Source organism: Lepus europaeus, chromosome 10 (assembly GCF_033115175.1).
Source record: "Lepus europaeus isolate LE1 chromosome 10, mLepTim1.pri, whole genome shotgun sequence".
Taxonomy (NCBI): Eukaryota; Metazoa; Chordata; class Mammalia; order Lagomorpha; family Leporidae; genus Lepus; species Lepus europaeus.
In genome coordinates this window covers 82,804,124-82,830,321 of record NC_084836.1, presented here as the reverse complement: position 1 = coordinate 82,830,321, position 26,198 = coordinate 82,804,124, and the positions used below count along the sequence as shown (strand labels likewise).

At 52.0% G+C, this 26,198-nt stretch overlaps 1 protein-coding gene across 1 annotated transcript in view; it reads right to left on the bottom strand.

Annotated features, from left to right (window-relative positions):
• OVOL2 (ovo like zinc finger 2) overlaps nt 1-25,965 on the bottom strand; it is a 30,292-nt gene extending 4,327 nt beyond the window's left edge. Inside the window, exons 1-3 of the mRNA XM_062202264.1 lie at nt 25,866-25,965; nt 24,995-25,209; nt 9,562-9,751 (exon numbers count right to left, since the gene is read on the bottom strand). Of these exons, the coding sequence (XP_062058248.1) occupies nt 9,562-9,751; nt 24,995-25,209; nt 25,866-25,965 (505 nt within the window). The remainder of the gene's footprint in view (nt 1-9,561; nt 9,752-24,994; nt 25,210-25,865) is intronic.
• Between the last annotated feature and the right edge of the window lie 233 nt (nt 25,966-26,198).

Here is a 26,198-nt window from a genome sequence, read left to right as displayed (position 1 = left end):
CACGGCTCACTAGTCTAATTCTCCGCCTGCGGCGCTGGAACCCCGGGTTCTAGTCCTGGTTGCTCCTCTTCCAGTCCAGCTCTCTGCTGTGGCCCAGGAGTGCAGTGGCGGATGGCCCAAGTCCTTGGGTCCTGCACCCGCATGGGAGACCAGGAGAAGCACCTGGCTCCTGGTTTCGGATCAGTGCGGTGCGCCGGCCGCAGCGGCCATTGGGGGGTGAGTCAACGGAAAAGGAAGACCTTTCTCTCTGTCTCTCTCACTATCCACTCTGCCTGTCAAAAAAAAAAAGGAATCCCGCATCTCATACCAGTTCCGAGCTCCACTCTCCATTCCAGCTTCTGACCAAGGCGCACCCTGGGAGCCGGCAGGCGACGCCTCTAGTACATGGGTCCCTGCCACCCGTCTGGGAGACCCAGATTGAGTTCTGGGCTCCTAGCTCCAGCCTGGCCCAGCCTTGGCTGTGGTGTACATTTGAGGAATGAAAGCAGATGGGAGCTCTCTGTCTCTCTGCCTTTCATATTAAACAAATACATAATTTGTAAAAGAGCCGTGGAGGCTGAGGAACCACAGCTCAGGTCCCATTACGGTGTTTCGTACAGTGGGTTGACTTGTGTGTGGTTCGTGACCAGCGGCGACCACCACGCCTGGAGCACGCTGGAGTGCAGAAGCCCAGGCCGCCTACTGAATGCAGATGTGAGAACGGAGGTTCTCAGGCTTGAGCATGAATCAGCGGCAAGGCTTGCAAAACACAGGCCCCTGGGCGCCAGCCCTGGTGCTCCGACTTCTGGGGTGGAGCTGGGAACTTCTAGTTCTAAGTTCTCAAGTGACGCTGAGCGTGCTGCTGTCAGGACCAGCCCCTGAGTGCCAGAGGCCACCGCTGTGTAAGTTCAGCCTCCGGGACAGCCCCTTAGCTATCTCAGGGCGGCCATGCCCCACGGCTCTTCAAGGTTAAAGGCCCCATTCCAAGATGGCCACTAGTGCGCATGAGTTTCCTGTTTAACTGCACAGATTACAAAAGTCAAAAATAGAGAAGGAAAAACCCTCTCCCGCCCTCATCCCACCACCTCAATAAATCAAATCTTTTTCATTCTCCTTCTAGTCCACGTCCAGAGACAGACACAATATCCCACAACACTCACTGGAGTAAAACTGTGTAGGATCACAGTCTTGGAGACATGCTGCCACAGCCTAACCAAGCACAATGCAGGCCTACGGACATTCCACTCAGCCTAGAACAAGTGCCAGAGCCAAAGGAACTCCTTCAGAATCCTCCGTGTCGGTGCACAGCAGGTTAAGTCCTGGCTGCTCCACTTCCGATCCAGCTCCCCGCTCATGTGCCTGGGAAGGCAGCGGAAGATGGCTCAAGTGCTTAGGCCCTTGTGTTTCACTGGGTCCTTGGGGGCTGATATGGCAGCCGGTAGGTGGCTCCCACCATCCCAGACAGCAAAACCGATTTGAAGCCGAGGGTTCATCCAAACAGAAATGCACCCAGAGACCACCAGTTGCTCCATTCAAGTTGTTGGAAACCACCTGCTAGTTTAGGTGGAAGTCAGCATGTGGACACCAGCCTCTGACCTGAATGTGGCAAACGGGTGCTCCCAACCTGTTCCCGGAGCAACCCCCCCTCCCCCCACCAGGTGATCAATGATCTGCCCCTGGGGAGAGGTTGGCTGTGCCGCGCTACGCCCAGTGTGCATGAGCTCACATCGCCTTCCTGTCTGTATTCAACACACCCTCCCTCATGGGCCAGCACCCAACAAGGCCTAGACAGCCAAGGCTAGGCGATTTCGGCGCCCTGCGTCATGAGGATGATGGAGAGTGGGCATGACTGCTACAAGGCTTTCCCCGGGGGTGGCTGGGGTTCCTGCCTGGCTGGAAAGACAGAGTTACAGAGAGAAGTAGAACCCCACCCAGCTGGAGGACTTGCAGGCACAGCCACGGAAAGGGGCGGTCAGGGCATTTCTGATTTCTGCTTCCCCTCTGCACTCACCCCTCACTCCGGCCGCACCCCAACATTTGGGCTTCAATCAATTTAGTGCTCAGAGCAAAGGCCAATCTTGTCCCTGTCTACAGTGCGATGTGGGAGCTGAAAATTGCAACCTACACGCCAGACGTCATTAACCTACTGACAATGACTTAAGCACTGGAGTCCAAGGCCACGGAAAAGCCAGACACTGCAATCGGCTACTCATTAACTGAGTCCATGGTCAGATTGCTCAGTTCCTCCCCAGTATCCCCATCTGGGAAATGGGGATTATCTCCAGCCTCCCTCATAGGGCTGCAGTGAGGATTAACCAAGACTTCACCTCCAAAGGACCCAGCAGGGGCCGGTGCTGTGGCACTGAGGGTAAAGCCTTCACCTGCAACGCTGGTATTCCATATGAGTGTTGGTTCAAGACCCGGCTGCTCCACTTCTGATCCAGCTCCCTGCTAACCTACCTGGGAAAGCAGCAGAGAATGGCCCAAGTGCTTGAGCCCCTGCATGTGGGAGACCAGGAAGAAGTTCCTGGCTTCAGATCAGCCCAGCTCCAGTTGTTACAGCCATTGGGAGGGGTGATGGGGGAGACCATTGGATGGAAGACCTCTCTCTCTCTCTGTAACTCTGCTTTTCAAATTAAATAAATAAATATTAAAAAAAATAAAAGGACCCAGCAATGAGATGCAGCTCAACATAATGTAAATATGCCCTATGCAAAAGCCACCTGGTGGGCATTTCTTATTTGTATTTTTTTTTTAACATTTAAAGATTTATTTACTTATTTAAAGGCAGAGCAACAGAAGGAGAGAGAAAGAGAGCAAGAGAGAGAGAGATCCTCCATCTGCTAGTCCATCTCCCAAATGCAACAGCCAAAGCTAGGAGCCAGGAGCTCCATCCAGCTCTCCCACGTGGATGGCAGGGGCCCAAGCACTTGGACCATCTTCTGCTGCCTTCCCAGGTGCATTAGCAGAGAGCTGGATAGGAAGCGGAGCAGCAGAGACTCGACTTGGTGCTCTGATACAACAGCAGCCGCCCCATATTTGTCTTTAAATCGTCCCCGTATGTATGCTTTTGTATCTGCATGCACGTTTGTAAGTATAAAAAAGATAATGCTTTAAAATGTGGTCACTGAGTGCAGGTTGAAGAGGCGGGACTTCCTGCTCCAGTGCCTGCCCTTTTGGCTGCTGCACCACACACCTGTGTTCCCTGGCCCAAATAACATTGCTTGTTCAGTTATTAGAAAAGATTTCTTCTTTTCTCTTCTCTTCTCTTCTTTTTCAACATTGATTTATATAATTGAGAGGCAGAGTTACAGAGAGAAAAGTCTTCCATCCGCTGTTTCACTCCATGAATGACAGCAACAGCCAGAGCTGGATCGATCTGAAGCCAGGAGCTTCTTCCGGGTCTCCCACGCAGGTACAGGGGCCCAAGGACTTGGGCCATCTTCTACTGCTTTCCCAGGCCACAGCAGAGAGCCGGATCAGAAGAGGAGCAGCTGGGACTTGAACCGGCGCGTATTTGGAATGCCGGTGCCACAGGTGGATGCTTAACCTCCCACACCACAGTGCCGGCCCCAGATTTCTCCTTTTCAAATGCTCTTTTCCTAAATACCAAATCGAGCTGCTTATCACATAGCTTCCAATTCTTTATCATTGGAACTTTCTGCCTGCTTCCCTTGCCTTAATTCAAGGCTCCTTTATTGGGCTTTATCTGAACGTGAATTTCGGAGGGCAGTTTTTACAGGGCCTCCTCGAGGGAATGGACATTTCCAGCAACTTGCTGGAAATGTAGTTTAGTGACACCCATTAAAAAAAATTCACATTGTTCCTGTGTTTGTTCTAGCAATTCCACCTTTGGGAAATCGTTCTACAGGTATGCAGAGGATATGTGGAGGTCACCGGAGCTCCTGGCAATACTAGAATATCCATGGCAGTATTGTTCGACATTAAAAAAAAAGAGACAGAAGCCCTGAAAATGCAAACTAGTGTCATCACTTGGGATCAGGAAAAGGATGGCGCCTTCATGTTGGACACGGTGTCATGATTTTGTAAAGAAATACTCTGACAGCTGTTACAAGCTCTAAGAGACATAGGACACCAAAAGAGTTAAGTGCACTAAAAATTTCTAGAAAAAAACCTAAGTGGTAGTTCACTTTCAGGAGTGGAGTTGGGGCTTGGCAGGTGGATGGAGAGCTAGTTTGTTTTTTTCCCCCCTCTACCATTTCCCCCCATATGCACATTTTTTTTTTTTTTTAGCTTGTGGTGCAGCAGTCATCCATACTGGGGGCGCTGTTTTGAGTCCTGGCTGCTCTGCTTCCAAGCCAGCTCCCTGCTAATGCTCCTGGGAAGGCGGCAGAAGACAACCCAAGTATTTGGGTCCCTGGCCCAGCCCTTGGCTTTGTGGTCAATTGGGGAGTGAATAGGTGGGTGCAAAATTCTCTCTCTCTCTCTTTGTCACTCTGCCTTCATTTCAAAAATAAAACATAAACCAGCAGGGGAGAGACAGCTTGATAACTGGCCAGGGCAATTTCGCAAGACAGCACTCTACCACGCAGGGGTCACTTCTTTCTCTAGGCTGCATCTGCTCCACTCCAAACTTCTCACAACCTGCATTTTTCCCAATCCAGTCATCCTTCCCCTACGGCTCAAACAAAGACACCATTGTCGCTTCTTTTTTTAATCTAGATGGGATTTGTTTGCCTTCTCATCCCTCTCCATGCAGCCTTGATGGTAGATAAGGCAAGGGGGAGGGGCCAGCACCACAGTGACCCGCCACACCCCAGTGACCTGGGAACAGGACAGGGCTTCCCCCTCCACTGAGTTTCCTATCTCCTCGGGCCACACTGCCTGCGAACCCGGCCCCCCCTCCCCATGGCTTACACGTTCTTCTCCATAGCTTTTTCCACAGTTTACAGAGTAAGCAGTCATTTTATGAATGAAAGAGGCACTTCCGGAAATGCAGTACTCACAGAATGAGCAAGCCCAGAGTCAGGCTCCCTGGAGGTGAGCTCCCGGCCTGCAGCCCACACCTCGGAGAGCCGGTGTCGAGGTGTGGGGACGCTCACTGCAAGGTCCAGTGCAGGCAAGCAAGGGGTTACTATAATTCCGATATCCCTGCCAAAGCTGCCGCTGCCACTACCCCCAACCCATCTCCATAACACACAGCCGTTCTTAGGAAGCATCCCAGCTGGTTTAACCCAACATACAGAAATAAACCCCAAAGCACAGTCTATAAACGGGCTCATGATGTTTCCACGAGCTGCGAAGCTGTGAACTGAACCCAACAGCCATGGTTCTGACCTCAGTGTCCTGCCCACTGAGACAGGGCAACACCCTCCATAATGAGTGTCGTGGATGCCGCTGGTTTCCCACCCAGACCACACACCCACACACACACCCACACACACACACCCCGGTCCCTCGTCGTCAAACGTGCTGCCAGCCAACGGCTCCTAGCTGTCTCCTTCAACAAATGGGCACCAAGCCTGACTTCCGGCATGCCCAGGTGAGCAGGCCTGTCCTAGCCCAGGGAAGCCATGGCCCTCAGCCAGTGTCTGGCTCAAACGGGCAGGGAAAGGACCCCATTGGCCTGGAAGTCCACAGGACAACTCTGGGTGCCGGTCACACTCCCAAGTGTCCCAGGATGAGGCCCAGAGACCACTCCTCTGCTGGCTTCCCTCACTCCCTTATGGGTTTCTCCTAGGAGCCCTCAATCAACTTGGACTGAAAACAGCCACTTGTTTGCTGATGAGTGCTCACAAAATGTTAGGATTTGTGTGTGTGTGTGTGCACTGGTTGATTCCTCTCTTCCAATCTTCAATAGAACATCAACAGACCACCTCTTTCTCTCTCTCTCTCTCTCTCTCTCTCTCACACACACACACACACACACAGAGAGCTCTGATTTATTCTGTTTTGATGAAGTTATGTCCAAAGGAAGAAATCCCAATGTTTTCCTTTCATCCATTTGGGTGCTGATGGAAGACAGTTTCAGGTTCTGGTTTCCTTGTGCTTAGAGACCTTGTCTCTTCAGTAGACACAGGGGTAGGAAGAGATATGACAGGGAGGCAGATTAAGCCTGCCGTCTGTGCCACTGTCCTCAGTACTGCAGCTACAATCCTCCGAGCAGGGCACTGCCATCCCAGGTGGGTCTCTAACACTGGCCAAGGCCTGTTCCAATTGGACCGAAAGCACTCACACCCCACCACTGCTATGTGCTCTGTTAGAGTTAAAGTAAGTGTCTAGATTGTTGTTTTTGACATAACTACCACACCAACTTAGAAGAGCCAACAGCAAACCTGCAACCTACTCAGCTCCTCAAAGGCAAAACACCAAGTTCCCATCATACTCTGCTGAGGTCTTTTGGTTGATGCTGGTTCCGTGAACTAAAGGTCTGAGAACCCCTGATTTCTGCTCTTTGTCCCTGTTTGTTCAAAGCTCAGGAGATGACGGCACTGGCCAGTTCCTCTAGCTCCCAGCACCTGCTGTTTGCCACCTGCTAATTGTCTGTAAGCCCTGGTCTCTTCCTTCTGGCACATTTCCACCAGAAAATAAGTCAGGGCATGGAAAATATGCCCAAGACGTTTCCATAATTTGATCTATTAATCACTTTATGAATCAAAATTATGGGGCTGGCACTGTGGTGCCCAGGAGGTGCCGTGCACCATGCTGGAGAAGTGAGGCCAGAGCGCCAGCCTCCTCACAGTTTGGTACAGTTCTCCCTCGGTACCCATTTAGGATTGGTTCTAGGATCTCCCCACTGAGGATGCCAAACTCTGCAGGGATGCTCGAGTCCTTAACATAAAACAGGATTTGACACGCCTGCAGTGCTGGCATCCCATAGGGGCACCAGTTCGAGTCCCAGCTACTCCACTTCTGATTCAACTCTCTGCTAATGGCCTGGGAAAGCAGAGGAAGATGATCCAAGTGCTTGGGCCCCTGCATTCGTATGGGAGACCAGGAAGAAGCTCCTGGCTCCTGGCTTTAAGACTGACCCAGCTTGGGCCATTAAGGCCATTTTGGAGTGAACCAGCAGATGGAAGACCTCTCTCTCATTCTTTCTCTCTCAGTTATTACTCTGCCTTTCAAATAAATAAATAAACCTTTAAAAAAGAAAAAAAAAATTTAAGACAAAAAACTAATCAAAGTCTTGCAGGCAACTAACTCAGTCGCTATGATCAAGTGACTGAGTTAACTTGCAAACTCTTCCAAGGATCAGGAGGCCCTAGTGGTCAATGGGGCATCAGGTCAGTGTGGAGGAGGCAAACCTGGCAGCTAAGCCTCTGATCTCCCTTCACAGTGTCCTTGAGGCCAAGGTCAGAGTCATGATCCCAGCATCCACCCAGCCAGGCCATTGCCTCAAGTGTATCCCCAGACATAGCTAGAGCAGAGAAAACCTCACAAGGCAACCAAAGACAAATGACTTACTGAGTGGCCCCTGGTTACCCCCACGCCTAGGGTCAGTTGTCTGTAGGTCTATCAGTATCAACAGCCTGGGATCCCTGCACAAGCTGAAAGATACCCCACTACCCTACCAGACCCCTACTACCACCTATGGGACCATCTACTGCCCTGGGGATACCCCATTACCACCACTCCCTAAGCATCCTTCCTACCCCAAGCTAATGGTCAGCCTGGCCTCCCAGAGATTAAACTTCTACTGGTCAACCAGTACAAAGATTCAAAAGAGCAGCCTTTGGGTGGGCACTGTGGTGCAGTGGGCTAAGCTGCTGCTTGGGACGCCCATATCCCATATCAGACTGCCTGGGATCAGGTCCTGCTCTGCTTCTGACACAGCTCCCTGCTAAGGCACACCACGGCAGGCAGCAGATGATGGCTCCACTACTTGGGTTCCCACCACCCATGGGGGAGGCGCAGACAGAGTTCCTGGCTCCCGGCTGTTGCAGGCATTGGGGAGAGAACCCATCTTCTCTCCATCTGTCTCTAGTCTTTCAAACAGAATAAATAAATAAAACTTAAAGGAAAAGAGAAGTCTTGGTGAGATCCAGTAGAGGACATACCATAGCACTCCATTTCTATCAAGTTCAAAAACAGCCAACACTAATTTGTGCTCTAAGAGGTCAGGACAGTGGTTCCCCGTGGGGAGTAGGAAATAGTGACCTCTGCAGGCTGGGAATGCCCTGATTCTTGGTGTGCATGTGAGCTGCCTGGGTTTGCTTTGTAAAAATTCCAAAATTCCTTGATGGTGGCACTTAATGACATGTGCCCTTTCCTGGATGTGTGCTACATTTAAATGGAAAGCACAGCCACCTTGCAGCACACGTGTCCACTCTGTAAGGTGAGGGACAGTCCTCCCAGGTCAGGGGCAGCTAGCAGCAGGGGCTCTAAGAATAAGGGAGCAGGATAAGAACCAGAAAAGACAGTGAAGGGGGCTGGCGCTATGGCACAGTGGGTTAACGCCCTGAAGCGCTGGCATCCCATATGGGCGCCAGTTCTAGTCCCAGCTGCTCCACTTCCAATCTGGCTCTCTGCTATGGTCTGGGATAGCAGTGGAGAATAGTCCAAGTCCTTGGGCCCCTGCACCCTCATGGGAGACCCAGAAGAACCTGGCTCCTGGCTTCGGATCGGCGCAGCTCTGGCCTTTGCAGCCAATTGGGGAGTGAACCAGTGGATGAAAGACCTCTTTCTCTCTCTCTCTCTCTTTCAAATAAATAGATAAATCTTAAAAAAAGAAAAGAAAAGAAAAGACAGAGAAATCCCGAGGGTCTAAAAAGGGCCAAGGGTTGGGGGTGATGAGGAGGGAGCTGTTTCCCACCCAAATACCAGGGAAACCCCCTGAAAGGGCTGTAGGGGTTGTGAGGGGCTCCCCAAAATTCTACGAGGCTGCCTCGAGGAAGACTGGCACTGAAAGGGTTAAGACGGGCTGGAATGATTGGAGGGGTGCAGTGCGGATTTGAAGATGGGACCCAGGATTTTGTTCTGCACAGAGCTGGGGATTTGGGCAGGAAATGGCACCCTTAGGATGCTCCCCAAGGGACCACTCCGCAGAGGGGTACACCCCTGGACACTGAAAGTTTCCGAGACCAAACTGATGAGGCTGCGGATGCAATCATGGGTTGGGAGAGGCCAGAAGGGCACCCCCAGAGCTGCCTGGGACAGGGACACAGAGCTGCCTGGGGCAAACTGAGGAAGGCGGGAGAGGAGGAAGATGGTAGCCTGCAGGTTCAAGGAGAAGGCCAGGGGAGCTCTGGGGGCCTGGGGTGCATTGCCTTCCCTAGAAACATGAGGTTACTGAGCAGGCTTACTTCCCAGGAAGGAACGTGAGCTCCGGGCACTGGGGCCACACTCCAGCAGCCAGGAGACGAAGGCAGCGCTGCAACCTGCCCATCCCACCCCCACCCCCACCCCAGCACTTGTGTCACACGTTCTAATCCTCCAGTGATTGACTTTGCACATCACCAGCACTTACTCCATTATCCCCATTTTAACCGGGGCCAACCGAGGCTAGGAGAGGCGCCTTGCCTGGCCCCAGCTGACACAGCTCAGCCCAAGTGCCCCAGCCCATGATCTGTCCAGAGAAACGACTCAGCTCCACGTTCCCCATTTGGTGCCTGTCTGCCTCACCTGTGTGTGTGCGCACGTGCCGCTTCAGGTCGAAGGTGTCATTGAAGCCCTTGCCGCAGAAGGTGCACAGGTGCCGCTTCACCTGGTTGTGGCACTTGAGGTGGCGGTTGAGCATGCGCTGCAGGCGGAAGCTCTTGCCGCACAAGTCACAGCTGTGGACCACCGAGTCATCGCACGTGCCTGTGGTGAACTGGGAGCAGAGAGGCTGTGAGGGGCGCCAAGCAGGTGCGCACGTCCCAGGGGGGCTTCCTCAGGGGTCCACCTCCCCGTGTTCTCCACCTTTGGCCTGACTGTGGTTTCTGCTCCCTTAAAATCCCAAAGCAGGTTTTGCCTTTGGGGAAGGGGAAAGAATGACTGGCAGGTGCCACCATATGCATTCTCCCTTCTTGAGAACAGACCTCTGACTTCTAGCCTGGACGCTGCCTTACTGAGCAGCTTTACAAGGAGCATGGCCATGAGGCTGCCTGCCTCTAGTTCCTACTGGCTAGAGCCCCAAAAGCCACCTTAGACCAGGAGGTGGCAGGAAGCAAGGGTTGAGGATGGAGGGGCAGAAAGAAGGAGTCTGGGTCGTCATGAGGTCCTCGTGAGCTCCTGCAGCCTTCTGTAGATGTTCCCAAAAGAGAGCCCAGTCCATTCCTTCCCCCGGTACCTGCACGCCTCTCCACCCATCAAGAGATGGAGACTAATTCTCCTCCCCTTGCATCTGAGCTACAGCCGCGTGGACCAATGGGGTGCAGCCATGCTGTGCCAGTTCCAGGTGGCTTCCACTTCCTCCCTCTTATAATCAGCGGCTGCTGTGTAAGAAGTCCGGGGGCCACCATGCTGTGAGGAAGTCTAAGACAGCCAGAGCCACAGGCCACGTGGAGAAGCACCGGGGTCCCAGCACCTCCCGAGAGTCTAGCCCAACCCGAGCCCCATGACCCTGCTCTTTTGCTCCCTCCCCGAGGCAGCCTTCCCTGCACACTGCAGCCCATGCCCAGGCTGCTCACTGTCCACCGTGGGCCAGCGCCTCCCAGGCTCCAGGAGCCCTTGCATTCTGCAGGGGAGGTCTCGCTAAAATACACGCTCTGATTCAGGAGGTCTGGTGGGGTCCGAGGTGCTACATTTATAACCAGTGCCCAGGTGTTGCTGTGCACCACACTGAAGAGAGGCCAGAACGCTAACCCTCCCAGAGTTCCATACAGTTCCCCCATGGTAACCGTGGAGGACTGGGTCAAGGATCACTCCCCTCTCCCCAAGGATGCCGAATTTCACAGGGATGCTCAAGTCCCTAATATAAAACAGGATATAATGTGCATAAAGTCTACACAAATCCTCCCACAGAGGCTGGCACTGTGGCATAGTAGGTTAAGCCTATGCCTGTGGCACCAGCATCCCATATGGGCGCCAGTTCATGTTCTGGCTGTTTCACTTCCCATCCAGCTCTCTGCTCATGGCGTGGGAAAGCAGTGGAAGACGGCCCAAGTGCTTGGGCCCCTGCACCCGTGTGGGAGACCCGGGTGAAGCTCCTGGCTCCTGACTTCAGATAGGCTCAGCTTCGGCTGTTGTTGCCATTTGGGGAGTGAGCCTGAGAATGGAAGACCTTTCTGTCTGTCTCTCTCTGTGTGTCTGTAACTCTGCCTCTCAAATAAGTAAATAAATCTTTAAAAAAAAAAAAAAACTTCCCGTGTACTTTACATCATCTCCAGATTACTTACAAAACCCAATACAATGTTAATGAGATGCAAGTAGTTGAAAGACTGTACACTTGTAATGACAAGATAAAACTTTGCATGCTGGGGCCCGTGTTGTGGCGTAGCAGCTTAAGCCGCCTCCTGCAGCACCAGCATCCCAAATGGATGCCGGATCGAGTCCCGGCTGCTCCATTTCCCATCCAGCTCCCTGATAATGCGCCTGGGAAAGCAGTAGAAGATGGCCCAAGTGCTTGGACCCCTGCCACTCACATGGGAAACCCAGATGAAGCTCCTGGCTCTTGGCCTCAGCCTGGCCCACCCCCAGCTGTTACAGCCATTTGGGGAGTGAATCAGCAGATGGAAGACCTCTGTCCGTCTCCCCTCCTCCCCGTAACTCTGTCTTTCAATAAATACAATAAATCTTAGAAAAAAACCCACAACTTTGTATGCATTTGGTACAGATATACTTTTTCTCCCTGATTCTTTTGATGGGTGGTTAGTTGGATTCTCAAATGCAGAACCTGCAGCTCTGTAAGGCTGAGTGTTCCTCATTCCATCTCATTCCAGAGGGTTTTTAGTGCTCACACACTTTTTCAGAGTGCATCTGGTATTCTCATCTCCGTGTCTTCAGGACAGTTAGCAAGTGCTCACTCACATTCCTGCTGCCCCTCGTCTCTGCCCCAAGCCTAGCCCAAGGCTGGTGCACAGTCAGGAAGTGTTGGCAGGCCACGGGGAGCAGGTGGCAGGATACAAGGAGACTGATGGGAGGCCTCAGACCGTGGACCAGGGCTTTCCAGTCGTCTTTCTCCTCTAGTTCACTCGCATCTGCTGGGGGCTCGATCTGTCCCAGCTAACGCTAACCAGGGCCTGACTGGTCACAAGCCCTGGGCTCAGAGCTGCAGATAGTCACTGAGACAGCTCATCCCCAAAAGGCTGCCAGTCAAGTAGGCAGGCAGGCCTATGGGTCAATGACATCGGACAAGGCTGGGACACAATGGACATCTTGGAGTGGCACCAACCCCCAGACAATTCCAGAGGGGATGATGGGAACTGTGTGTGGTTTAGGGTGCCTGGCCTAGCCCGGGAGAGCAGTTGATGGAGCAAACAGTGATAGCAGAAAAGGGCAGGGTTCCCCCAGGGGTCCACCATGGACCCCATTGGAGCTGGGATACATCCAGAGGACGAAAGGAGTCCCTGGAAGTCCAAAGAGGACAGACATCGGAGTTGAGTTTGATGACCCAATCGAGTGGCCATCCAGGACCTCAACTCCTCACATCCCACAACTACTGCTGTCTCAAGGGGCAGAAAAGAAGGCCCAGTGGTACCCAGGGCTTTCCTGTCACCAGCACAGGTCATGGTCTCCTCCTGGACGTGCAGTCCTCACTCTGTACATCGCCTCCCTTGGAAAGCGAGAAGACCACTTCTGGCTCACTGGGAACTCTGAGCTTCTCAAGGTCACGTCTACACAAGGCAAAGGTCATCTGAGAGGTTGTGAGGGACTAATGAAATAGAGCACAGTCAACCCTGGCCATTCCTATTCAAAATGTGTGGGGATGGGGTTAATTCAATTCCTAAGACGCCTGCATCCTGTATCAGAGATGGGGTTTGACTTCTACTGCTCCACTTCCAATCCAGCTCCCTGCTAATGCACCTGGGAAAGCAGCAGAAGATGGCCCACATGCTTGGGCCGTGGCCACCCACGTGAGGGACCTGGATGGAGTTTGACACTCTTGGTTCAGCCTGGCCCCGCTCTGACTGTTGCAGCCATTTGGGGAGTGAACCAGCAGATGGAGGATCTCTGTCTCTTTTCTCCTGTGTCATTCTTTCATATAAATAAATAAATAGTGGAAAATGTGTGGAAAGCTAGAACTGTCTTTGGAAAGTCTTGCCAGTCACAACTCCAACCTGAACTCTCACTTCATTTCATCTTTTTGGTAAATTTCTGTTTAAAATGCTCTTCCTGTAATATGGGAAAACTACTACAGTCCAGAGTGAAAGGAGCGAAACCTTGAAAGACACAGGGAAGCGAGATGAGTGCGCAGGAGAGGCCAGCAAATCACCAGACTGAGACAGAGAAAGCTTTTTAAACCAGGGGGAACTGGGAGTAGGGGGAAGGGGCTGGAGATGGAGGGGGCCTCATTTCCAAGGGGTAAGGGACCTTCCTCTGGTTTTCTTGGAGCAAAAATAGAAACTCTCCAAATACCCCTCAGCGAAGGCAGTTTTTCCCTTTCCCATCTTCACATGCATCTCCATTTCACAGCACGGAAAACTGAGTGACCACAAAGCGGCTCACCGAGGGAACACACCCAGAGGTGCTGCCACCCGTCCAGGCGCCAGAGGTGAGCAAGTTAGCACCCCCAAGCCTCAAGACAGCCTAGGGCCGGCGCCGTGGCTTAATAGGCTAATCCTCCACTTTGCGGCGCCGACACACCGGGTTCTAGTCCCGGTTGGGGCGCCGGATTCTATCCCGGTTGCCCCTCTTCCAGGCCAGCTCTCTGCTATGGCCCGGGAGTGCAGTGGAGGATGGCCCAAGTGCTTGGGCCCTGCACCCGCATGGGAGACCAGGAGAAGCACCTGGCTCCTGGCTTCGGATCGGCATGATGCGCTGGCCGCAGCGGCCATTGGAGGGTGAACCAACGGCAAAAAGGAAGACCTTTCTGTCTCTCTCTCTCACTGTCCACTCTGCCTGTCAAAAAAAAAAAAAAAAAAAAAAGCCTAGTTGGAAGTCGATGCGAGAAAGATCACAACTGAGAAAGCCAGCTTCTGCCAGACTATTTTCCTTCTTGGAAAGGGAGGAGTATTTGTAGGATGAACATGAAATTTATGCCAGAAACTTTATTTCACATGGCCTGTGCTTTGAAATGTGGTCTTTGGTGCAGCCTCACTATTGTGGCCATTTGGGGAGTGAACCAGAAGATGGAAGATCTTTCTCTTTCCCCCTGTCTGTCACTCCATCTTTCAACTGAATAAATCTTTAAAAAAGAAAAAAGAAATTTAGTCTTTAATAGCAAGACTGAAAGCTAACTATATGTCTGTCAGTAAGTCTTGTTAAAGAATGGTATAACCATAGCAGCGGTCTTCAAAAATTTCATGCAAAATGCATATTATGAAAAAACTACATGGATTTCCATGTTTTATGCATCAAAACAAAGTTATCTTTTAATATAATTTCCCATGAACTTTGTGGAGTTCCTTCATACAATCAAAACAGCCAGATAAAGGTAAGAGCCAGGAACAGTCCAGGGACCAACTGGCAGCCAGGCGGGTGGGTCCTCGCGGATGTCCATCCCAGGCAAGGGTCGGAACTCAGCCATCCCACGGGAGTAGAAGATGGGATCCAGCTACTAAGATCAGAAGAACTGGAACAATAAGGGTCATGGTCCACTCTCTCCAGGACACCAGCTCTGCCACACTTCTAAGAGTCCTCTCCCAACAGGGTCTGCATGATCCAGACAACACAGCTGGTTCTGGAATGACATCCCATGGGCCAGGGGACCTGTTCTCCCTCCTCAGTCTCCACATGTCTGCTCCCCGGGCCACTTAACATTATGTTCACACAGGTTTGCATCTAATCCTCTGCCTCCTAAAAGCTCAAAGCAGCGTGAACCTCTCTTAACCTTGTACTTCACCCCACAAACACTAGACCAAACCAACAAGGGTACCTCAAATATTCCAGGAGAAATGGAATTCAAGGGTAAGTTTATTTTGGTGCTAAAAAAAATCCTGAAATCCATGCATAGTTTTTTCATAATATGCATTTTGCATGAACTTTCTGAAGAATTCTTTTATGCCTGGATTTCAAAAAATATTTGAGGGTCAGTGCTATAGTGTAGGCAGGTCAAGCCACTGCCTGCAGTGCAGGCATCCCACATGGCCCCTGCTTCGAGTCCTGGCTGCTCCACTTCTGATCCAGCTCTCTGCTATGGCCTGGGAAAGCAGTAGAAGATGACCCAAGTCCTTGGGCCTCTGTACCCACATGGGAGACCAGGAAGAAGCTCCTGGCTCCTGGCTTCGGATCGGCACAGCTCCAGCCATTGCGGCCATCTAGGGAGTGAACCAGCGGATGGAAGATCTCTCTTTCTCTCTCTGCCTCTCTGTAACTCTGCCTTTCAAATAAATAAATATTTTTAAAAAGTTTCTTTGTACTAAAATAAACTCATCTTTGAATTCCATTTTCCATGAACTGTTTTCAAGTGTTCTCATAATTACATGTTCTTTCTTTCATTTATTTATTTGATTTCCATTTGTATTTGGAAGGCAGAAAGATGCAGCAAGACAGGTCTTCTATCTGCCTGTCCATTCTCCAAATGTCCGCATTAGCCAAGGCTGGGCCAAACCTAGGAGCCTGGCTGGAACTCCATCTGGGTCTCCCACATGGTGGCAGAGATCCAACTTGAGCCTTCATCTGCTGCCTCCCAGGTGTGCATTAGCAGGAAGCTGGGACAAAAGTTCAGTAGCTGGGACTCCATTGAGGCCCTCTGATGTGGGATGTGGGCATCCCAAGTAGCAACTTCACACCTGCTGCTAATAGTTACATCTTAGGCATGTCAGTTAAAGAATGACTATGGAATGGAGAGACAAGAAATGCTCAAGGATTGAATGAAAACCTAGACCTAGCTGGTCATGTGATGTGTGCGTCCTCACATGTAAAAAAAGAATAAAACTGTATTCGTGATCTATTTCTTCAGCAGTTCAAAAATCTAAGAGCAGAGTCTGTGGGATGTAGATGAGTTACCAAATTACTCCAAGCCTTAATTTCATCACCTTAAAATGTAGACAAGGGGTCGGCTCTGTGGCTTAGCAGGTAAAGCCACCGCCTGCAGTGCCAGCATCCCATATGGGCACCGGTTCAAGCCCCAGCTGCTCCACTTCCAATCCAGCTCTCTGATATGGCCTGGGATAGCAGTAGAAGATGGCCCAAGTCCTTAGGCCCCTGTACCTGCATGGGAGACCCGGGAGAAGCTCCTGGCTTCGGATCAGCACAGCTCTTGCCATTGCGGCCAACTGGAGAATGAACCAGCGGATGGAAGACCTCTCTCTCTCTGCCTCTCCTTTTCTCTCTGTATAACTCTGACTTTCAAGTAAATAAATAAATCTTTTTAAAAAAGTAGACAAAAATGATATCTGCCTCCTGAAAATACATTAAGGAATTAAAGGAGAAAATTACTTAAAAAGAACCTGGTGCTTAGTAAGATCTATTACAGTGAGACCAGCTCCAAAAATTTGTAATTCTAAATAAAAATTGGTCAAAAGTTTTGCTCTGATGGAAGAAAAAGGGAACTAATGTTCAGGGTGGGTCACAGGCTCCCCTCCCCAGACCTTCATCCATAACCCTACCACCCAAAAAAAAAAAGCTCTGGAAGCCAACATCCTCTCCTCTCTTCCTTGGCTGTGGAATCTGACCTGGGCTGATGTGAAAATATGCACCGGCTTTATCTCATTTAGTGTCACCACCCATGTGTTTTCATACAGAAAACATTAATGGATTTAATGATGGGAGACTGCTCCAGACCTGCCTGGTGGCATTTACACCAGGCTACCTCCTGAGAAAGCTTAAAAGTCTCACCCTTCTTAATCCCACATGAACACATCTGCAAAAATGCTTTCCGTGAAGTAGGGAAACTACCAGAGTGGGTGGTAAGTGACGCCCGTCTGGAATGATTTCAGGGCGGGAAGTGGGTCTTCAAGCCCCCAACTCGATGCTTTTCTGCTCACTGCCCTGCTTTCTGTAGGGTCTCAGCTTTCATTTTTAAAAACATGCAAAATCACTCTGAAGTGCTAAGAAACAGGCCTCTGCAGCACAAACAAACCGGTCATTGTATCAGGGCTGCTGAGAACTTCGGCAAGACCTGGGGAGGCGGGGACCTCGGCTGGCTCTTTGACCAGAGAGGATCACAGAGCAGGCTGTGATCATCTACCTGTGCGACTTGCAAAGAAACACAGAACAACCCTTCATTCTCTGTTGATGCTGCCACCAGCCAACTTCATCCAATTATCAAACCTCGGGGCCAGCTGGGGAGGCCAGCAATCCACATTGGAGGGCCTGGGTTCAAGTCCCTGCTCCACTCCTGAACCCTGCTCCCCGCTAATGTGCACCCTGGGAGGCACCAGGTAATGGCTCAAGTAGTTGGGTCCATGGCAACTATGTGGAGACCAGAATTGAGCTCCTCTCTCCTGGCTTCAGCCTGGCCCAGCCCCAGTGGGTGCAGGCATGTGGGGGGGAATGAACCAGTGAAAGGGATATCCTTGTCTCTCTGCTTTTCAAACAAACAAAAATAATAAATCAATAGTCCCATTTCCTGTTCTCTTGGGTCAATGCTACCTTCTGGTGGCCATTTGGACAAGATTTCCATTGACCCATTTGATACGCTTGAATGCTTAAAAACATGTTAGGATGGGGCCAGTGCTGTGGCATAGAAGTTAAGCCTCCACCTGCAGAGCTGGCATCCCATGTGGGTGCCGGTTCAAGTCCCAGCTGCTCCTCTTCCAATCCAGTTCTCTGCTGATGGCTGGGAAAGCAGTAGAGGATGGCCCCAAGTACTTGGGTTCCTGCACCCGTGTGGGAGACCTGGAAGAAGCTCCTGGCAAGTGGCTTTGGATTGGCTCAGCTCTGGCCATTGTGGCCATTTGGGGAGTGAACCAGAGGATGGAAGACCTTTCTCTCTGCCTCTCCCTCTCACTGTCTATAACTTTTTTTTTTTTTTTTTTTTTTTTTTTTTTTTACAATATAGAAACTGTAAACATTTAATAGCTGCCTTTAGGATTGGTGTATTGTGCAAAAGTTATTATTACTGGGTATAGGAATCAAAATGGCAAAAACAAACTATATAAAACTCTGTAAGAAGGTGCTATACTTCTGTGATATAAAAGCAAAGAGAGGGATATTCCATTGAGATAAAAACATCATGCTACTCTTAAGAAGCTGAATGCTCCTTTAATGTAGTAAATCTGTAGTGTGTCTGTGGTGTGTGTGTGTGTGCATGCACACCCATGTGCACGTGCAGACACGGGCATGTGCATGTATGTGTACGTGGGAAGAATTTCCTTTAATTTAAGGCCTAATGAGTAAGGCTTGTTTGAACAAATGAAGTGTGGAGATTAAAAGTCTTGAAACAAATATATACTGGCATAGTGGAAAAGCACCAATGTGAAAGGAAGCAGAAGTCCCCACACAACTTGCTTTGTAGATTTCCTGGTAGATTCCCTGCAGTAGAAGGCCATTGAATTTTTAAAATTATTCTAAATTTATTAACTGTTAATAATTCCATCCCATGAGATGGCTAACCCTGGCTTTTTCTGTCATTTTACGCACTCTGCCTGATCTGGATGTACCAAGATTCAGAGGATCCTCAGTGGACACAAAACTGTCTATAACTCTTATCTCTCAAATAAATCAAGAAATCTTTTTAAAAATGTTAAGCGCATCTCCTCAGTTTCCCTGGGATTCAGATTCCCCTCCTGATCCTATGTACCATTTCCTTAGGCTTAACATCTCCCCTATGGCAGAACAGAACAGGAAGAGTATATACTTTTACAACCCCTAAGCAGAAAGCGAGGCTCAAAGAGATGGAAGCCGCCTGTGGCCACACTACTTACAGGTGCCCACATTCACACTGGGAATGTGGTCTGTTGTCTATAAACCTACCGTTCTCTCAGGGTAGGTCTCTGGGTCTGGGCGCATGATGTAGGGGAGCAGGGAGAGTGAACTTTGTCGTCTGTCTCATACCATAGAGAAGACATAGCTTCAGATTCTTTTTTTTTTTTTTTTAAAGATTTACTTTATTTATTTGAAAGACAGAATTACAGAAAGATAGAGAGAGAGGTCTTGCATCCACTGGTTCACTCCCCAAATGGCCACAACAACCTGGACTGGGCCAGGCCTAAACCAGGAGCTAGTAGCTTCTTCAAGGTCCCCCACATGGGTGCAGGGGCCCAAGGACTTGGGCCACCTTCTGTTGCTTTCACAGGTGCATTAACAGGGAGCTGGATCAGAAGTGGAGCAGCCGGGACTTGAACCAGCACCCATATGGGATGTCAGCGCTGCAGGCCAGGGATTTAATCTGCTGAACCACAGTGCTGACCCCAGCTTCAGATTCTTTAATGTCAGACTGTCAAGCATCAAAGCCCCATGGCGACGGTGGCTTCAAATGCTGTGTCACTCACAATTAGGGACTGTTCTTGACTGCTTGCTGACTGTGTCCTAAGAGTCAGGCTCGGATGCACTGGGTGCAGGGGACACAAGGCCGGGAAGAAGTGTTCCCTGGCCCTGATGGGTTCAGAATTGGAAAGAGGGGTCTGGCCAAAAGTGCAACCAGAAAGATGATCACTAAGCTACTCTGGGGGTTGGAATGAAGGGCATTCAATTCTGCCTTAGGACAGAGCTTCTATTCCCTTCCAAATATTAAATGGTTGGGTTTTTGTTTGGCTTTGTTTATAGATTTTATTTATTTATTTGAGGTAGAATTACAGACGGAGACAGGGAGAGACAGAGTTCTGCAGGTTCACTCCCCAAATGGCCGCAATGGCCAGAGCTGAGCCAATCCAAAGCCAGTTGCTAGGAGTTTTTCTGGGTCTCCCACACAGGTACAGGGTTCCAAGCACTTGGACCATCCTGCTTTCCCAGGCCATTAGCAGAGATGGATCAGAAGTGGAGCAGTCAGGACACGAACCAGCACCTACATAGGTTGCTGGCGCCATAGGCAGAGGTTAGCCTACTATACCACAGCGCCAGGCCCTAGGGGCACATCCTAAATTATTTATGGTTGAAATAATATGTCTGAGATTTACTTCAAAAGCATATGTCTGGGAGGAGGAATGGGGTGTGAATTGGCAGGCAGGGCCATGGGTGACGGTTACCGGGAGTGGGTGACTGATACATACTGCTCTGCCTTTGGAACTCTCTGGTACAAACAGTGATAGGCTAAAAAGACTTCACACTCTCACATTTGTTATCACTGAGAGACTCAAGTAAAAGGGTGAGAACACTGTTAAAGGAGTCCAACTGTTTCTTTTAAAGAATTCCTAGAGGAGCCCAAGGAAGAAAACAGAATAGGACAAATTCACTTGCTAGTTTGTGCTTGTACCTGGGAGCCAGCAGCCACACGGAGTGACCAGCTGAGCGAACACCAGTTGAGCTATAACAGAGGGACTTTGTCTCTGATAAACCTCCCAGGGGCTGGCGCTGTGGCATAGCGGGTAAAGCCGCCGTCTGCATTTGCTGGCATCTGGTTCGACTCCTGGCTGTTCCACTTCTGATCCAGCTCTCTGCTATGGCCTGGGAAAACAGTAGAGGATGGCCCGAGTCCTTGGGCCCCTGCATCCACGTGGGAGATGCAGAAGAAACTCCAGGCTCCTGGCTTCGGATCGGCCCAGCTCTGGCCGTTGAGGCCATTTTGGGGAGTGAACCAATGGATGGAAGATCTCTCTCTCTCTCTGCCTCTCAAATAAATAAATCTTAGGGGAAAAATCCCCAAATGACAATAGGGATCCATACAGTCTTCTACACCCTTGGGTTCCACATTCTCCAATCAAAAATAGTTTAGGGGCCGGCGCTGTGGCATAGCAGTGAGGCTGCTGCCTGCAGTGTCAGCATCCCATATGGGCACTGGTTCGAGTCCTGGCTGCTCCACTTTCAATCCAGCTCTCTGCAGTGACCTGGAAAAGCAGTAGAAGACGGCAAAAGTCCTTGGGTCCCTGCACCTGTGTGGGAGACTTGGAGGAAGCTCCTGACTCCTGGCTTCAGATTGGCGCAGCTCCAGCCATTGCAGCCATCTGGGGAGAGAACCAGAGGATGGAAGACCTCTCTCTGCCTCTCCTCTCTCTGTGTAACTCTGACTTTCAAATAAATCAATAAACCTTAAAAAAAATAGTTTAAAGAACAGAAAATTTGCATCTGTACTGAATGTGCAGACTTTTTTCTCGTCATCTTTCCTAAACCACATTGTCTAACCATGGGTCACTGAGCATGTCCGTTGTAGTAGTAATCCAGAGATGAGTTAAAGCACAGGGGAGGGAGCACAGCAGTGATACACAAATGCTCCACCATTCAAATAAGGAACCTGGGCATCTGCAGATTCTGACGTGCACTGAGGAGGATCCCAGTCTGAAGAATGATCCTACTTCCTGTGTTTCTCTGTCCCAGAGCTGGAGACCTGCAATGGGGGTATGGCACAAAACAGACTCAAGGGACCGGCATGTGCTCTCCCCAGCCCCATCTACTTTGTACATTACAGAATCTCAGTAGTGAAGAGCTGGTCACTCAGCCTGCAGGGAGGTATGCAAGGCTGGCAAAGGCCACATTCTCTAATCCGGGACTCCTTTCCAGAGCCACTGGCCAATACTGGGGTGGTGAATCCCATGTTCCTGCTGAAGGAAACCAGATGTTGGACCCTGAGAAAGCTTGCTGTAATCACTGTCAGCTGACTCCCTGTAGGGTGGTTTATACACCCAAGGCCTCACTCAACCTACCCGATGCTTCTGAGGGGTCAATTCTCTTATTTCCCCATTTTACAGACCAGGGGACTGAGGCTTGCAGGGAGATAACGTACCCATGGCCAACTGAGCTATTCCTTCTCAAAAGCCATCTCGGGCTTCCCGTCTGCCCATGCAGCATTCACACTTCTCGATCTTGGCCCCTTTATCTTTTCACCCTGTTCCCGCTGCATGTGCAGCTCCTGGCCTCCAACCCTCTCCCTGATCTCGTGGACCCCTTTCCTGTCCCCCAGCTGAGTCTCTTTCTTACTTAACAGTGGGACTCACCCACATCATCCTACAGTCTATCCCTCTCCCTTCTCCCCAGCCTTCAGATCCTCAGCAAGAAAACTTCCCAGGGTGGGCACTGGGCTTGGTGGTTGAGACACAGGTTGAAATGCTTGTGTCCTATATTGGAGTATCTGGGTTTGATTCCTGGCTCAGGCTCCTAACTCTAGCTTCCTGCTATTGCAGACCCTAGAGGGCAACAACGATGACTCAAGTTACTTGGATCCCTTGCCATGTACACACACGGGAGACCTAGATTATGTTCCTGGTTCCCGGCTTTGGCTCCGGCCCAGCTCAGATTTGTGTGGGCATCTGGAGAGCGAACCAGCAGATGGGAGCTCCCTGGTTCTTTCTCTCTGCTTCTTAAATAAAATATATAAAAACAAAAAAAAAAAAGTTAAAAAGTGAAATCCCCACTAAGAGTTTTGCTTGTGCTTCTGGCTTAGCACTCACTTTCCTGTAACAGAGTTAATATTTGCGTCTTCCCACAGCACACATAAACCTAGTTCTTGGCCACCCTCCATGTTCTACCAGTAAATCATTTATCTTCACAACTCTGAGGCATGTATCATCATTGTCCCCATTTTACACGAGCAAATTGCTCACTGTCACACAGCTAACAAGCCACAAGGCCAGAGCTCAGGTGCTTAATCACTATTGCCAGACAATTCTATAAGGAATGCCAAAGGGGTACCTTTTTAATCTCCCAGCAACCTTCCCATAACTTTAGACAGGGTGCCATCTCTCTGTGCAGGACACTGGCACAAACCTGTTCTTTCTGTGGTCCCAAGAGTCCACTGGGTCTTCAAGTTATTGGAACCATGATGGGGCGGGCGTTGTGACACCGCTTGGTACCCACATCCCATATCAGGGTGCTGGTTGGAGTTCCAGCTACTCTGATCTTCCTAGCCAGCTTCCTGCTATTGCACCTGGGAAGTGGCAGATGGCCCTAATACTTTGGTTCCTGTCACCCACATGGGAGACTTGGATGGAGTTCCAGCTTTGGGCTTCAACCTCACCCAACCCTGGCTGTTTGGGGGGCATTTGGGGAGTGAACCAGAGGATGGAAGATCTTTCTCTGTCTCTCCCTTCTCTGTCACTCTGCCTTTCAAATAAATAAATAAGTAAATCCTTTAAAAAAAACCATCATGTATGGGCCTCATCCTTGCGTGGCTTTCTTCCTCTACCACTTAAAAACTGAATTCTTAGGCAAATTCTGAATTGAGCACACCATGCAACAAATATGAGCTCCACAGTGTGCTAAGTCACAGGGCATTCAGTCATTTGAAAACTGCAGATACCATGACTGTTAATTCTGGAGGCCTGGAGCACAGTGACACCCAGACAGCTCCTTTTTCCAGAGAGACAGGCAGAAGGAGTTGAAACATCCTCAGTAAAAATTAATAATAATAATAATAATAACAAAAATGTTTAAAAACTCCTGGGGAAACTAGCTCCAGGATAACAGTGAAAGAGCAAAGCTGCTTAGTCCCCTCCCCTGCCCAGAGGCAATTGCTTTGGGGAATAAGGTGGGCTGGTATATTCCCTTAAGGCAGAGTTCTGTTTGCCTGGGGCAGGAGAGAGAGATGCCCCACAATGTCGGTTAGGGGATGGGATGGTTCTCCTCTGCCACTTTCTCAGCAGCGGAATCTGAGCAATGGGGGGCAAGCTGGCTACTGTCACTCCCTAAACAACGTTGCAATTGTCCTTCCAGCCTGGTGATAAATATGCAAGTGGGACACCTCACAGAATTTCCCGAGGTCTACAGCTATCAGCCCCAGGCAACTTGTTCCCTCCCACTTAACCCCACCTGGCCCAGAACCGCCTGGGGCCAGTTGGCTTTGAATCTCTGCAGCGCTCTGGTTGGCTACGTGGATGCCCACACAGACCCTCCAGCCAGCACCTTTTACAGAGGTCTCGCCTTTGGACTCTATCATAACCAAATACGCCCCAGCCCACCTGCCTGGGACCGGGAGAGAAGGCTTCTCCCAGGAAAGTAACGGGCATTGTCAATCCACCACACCACAACCGCCCACTTCTCCCTCCCTCCCCACGGCACTCAAGCTCCCAGCCAGCGGGAGAACCCTTAATTTATTGCTCTGGGTACAGGCAGCTCTGTGGACCAGCAGGTTAGGATCTGGGGTCACGCCACTTATAAAACACTATCACCACCCCCAGCTCCAGTGCAATGGGATTTCTGTAATCTTGGGAGGGAGCTGATACTTCTGCGCAGGTGATCACGCAGGTTCTACCCTGCAAAGCGCAGAGGAGTGTTCCCGATGTTTTCTACAATTCTGGAACACTCGAAAGTCCGAAGCACAACAGAGGAGACCAGGCACTCCAGTCCAGAGGAGGTAGGACCGCCACAGAAGTCAGCAACTGAAACCCTCCCTGCTTGGCCACCAACGTAATGCAAGCAGATGTGAGCGAAATCTAAAGTGCACAGCACCGGCCGCAGTCTAACGGGCACCCCAAAACTGGGGCTGGGATAAACTGCTGTTGTGAGACGCCCACTGTGTGCCCAGAAACTACCGCTGCTGTCTGCAGGACACAAGAGGCTATGAAACTCTCAGACTCACGGGGAGCAAGGACCTGCGTGCGTCCCAGAGGGTGGGATCCTTTCTTTCCGACCCCGGGCACCCAGACGGCCCCGTCATACATCAGGCTCGGAGCACCGGATAGGGCTGCCCAACGGAGCGGGCTTAGCCCAGTCGTTTCTGCCAGATCCAGCGGCCACCGTCGGTGTCAGGCGGGGCCGCCGGGGTGGCCTGAGCAAAGCGGGCGCGGGCGCGGGAGCGGGAGGAAACCCAGCTGGCGGCAGGACGCGCGAGGCGCCCTGGCTGCCGCCCAGGGGCAGGTGCAGGAACCGCGAGGCGGGCGCGCTCGGGGCGCGGGTGCCGGGGTGCGCGGGCGGGCGGGCGCGGCAGGGAGGGGCGCCGGCCCCAGCAGCCCGACGCCAGGGCGTGGTGCAGGTGGCGGCGGGGGCAGAGTCGACACCCTACCTTGATTTTCGACCTGGCAACCGGGAGCTGCTTCGCCGCCAGGTGTCCATCGGGGCCCTCGGCGTCGCCGGGCTCGGGGGCGCGCGGGGACGAGCTGCTCTCGGCGCCTCCGGGCTCCCCGGCGCTGCTACTCCCGCCGCCGCTGCCGCTGCTGCTGCTGCCGCCGTCGCTACGGCAGTCCTCGGGGGGGTCGCAGAGTAGGCGGCCCAGGCCCACTGCGGAGGGAGGGGCCGCGCCCCGACACACGCGGCGTCAGGCCCCGGCGCCCGCAGCAGTTTGACCTGCGGGCGGTGCCGCCGCCGCCCGCCCCGCCCCGGACCTGGGCACCCCGCCAAGTGGGCGACGTCGCAGGGGTGGGTGGGCGGGCGAGCGAGCCCCCGACGCCCCTCCTCCATCGGGCTCTGGGTGCTGGGGGGTCGATCCCCCGCCCCAGCCGCGGCGCCCGCGAACAGGCAGGGCCGTACGCCGCGGAGGACCCCGCGCGCCAAGTTCCCTCTTGGGCAGGGAAGGGAGCTCGGGCGGGCCAGCCCGCTCCCCTCCCAGTCCCCAGAGGGAGGAGGACCTCTGTGCACTCCCAGTAGGACTTGGGGTTAAGGGGAGCCCCGGCTGCCTTCCAAGCCCCTTCCCGGGCCACCGTGGCCCGCGCTGCAGCCAACGGTCCCGCCGCCGGGCAATTAGAGGCTCCAGCTAGGGGGAAGGGACCGCGGGGCGTCCCAAGCTTCCCAGCCTCCCTCCGCCCGAGAGACCCACGCGTCCCCACCCTCGGGAGGACGGGGAGGAGATGGGAGTGGAGCCCCAGCCACAAGCAGACCCTTCCCCCACCCACCCCGGGAGCCCCGCGCTCAGGCCCGGCCCCCCGCGCGGCGCTCACCTGGGATGTAGGTGTCTGCTCTTTCCTCATCCGGGAGCTCATCCCAGCTGCGCACCGAGACCCCCGGGCTTCTCCTCTTCACCAAGAAGACTTTGGGCATGGTGGGGTCTCCCCTCCCGGCTGCTCCCCGCTAGGGGCAGCGGCGGCGCGGTCCCCGGAGCCCACCTTCCCGCCTCGCCCGCCCTCTCCAGCCCCGCGGCGGCGCGGCCCAGGCCTCGCCCCCGCACGCCCGGCGACTCCCAGCCGCCCGGCTCGGCGACACCTATGCCTGAAATCGCGGGTGAGACCACGCCGGGGAAAAAGTTTCATAAGGTGGAATAGAAAAGGCACCAG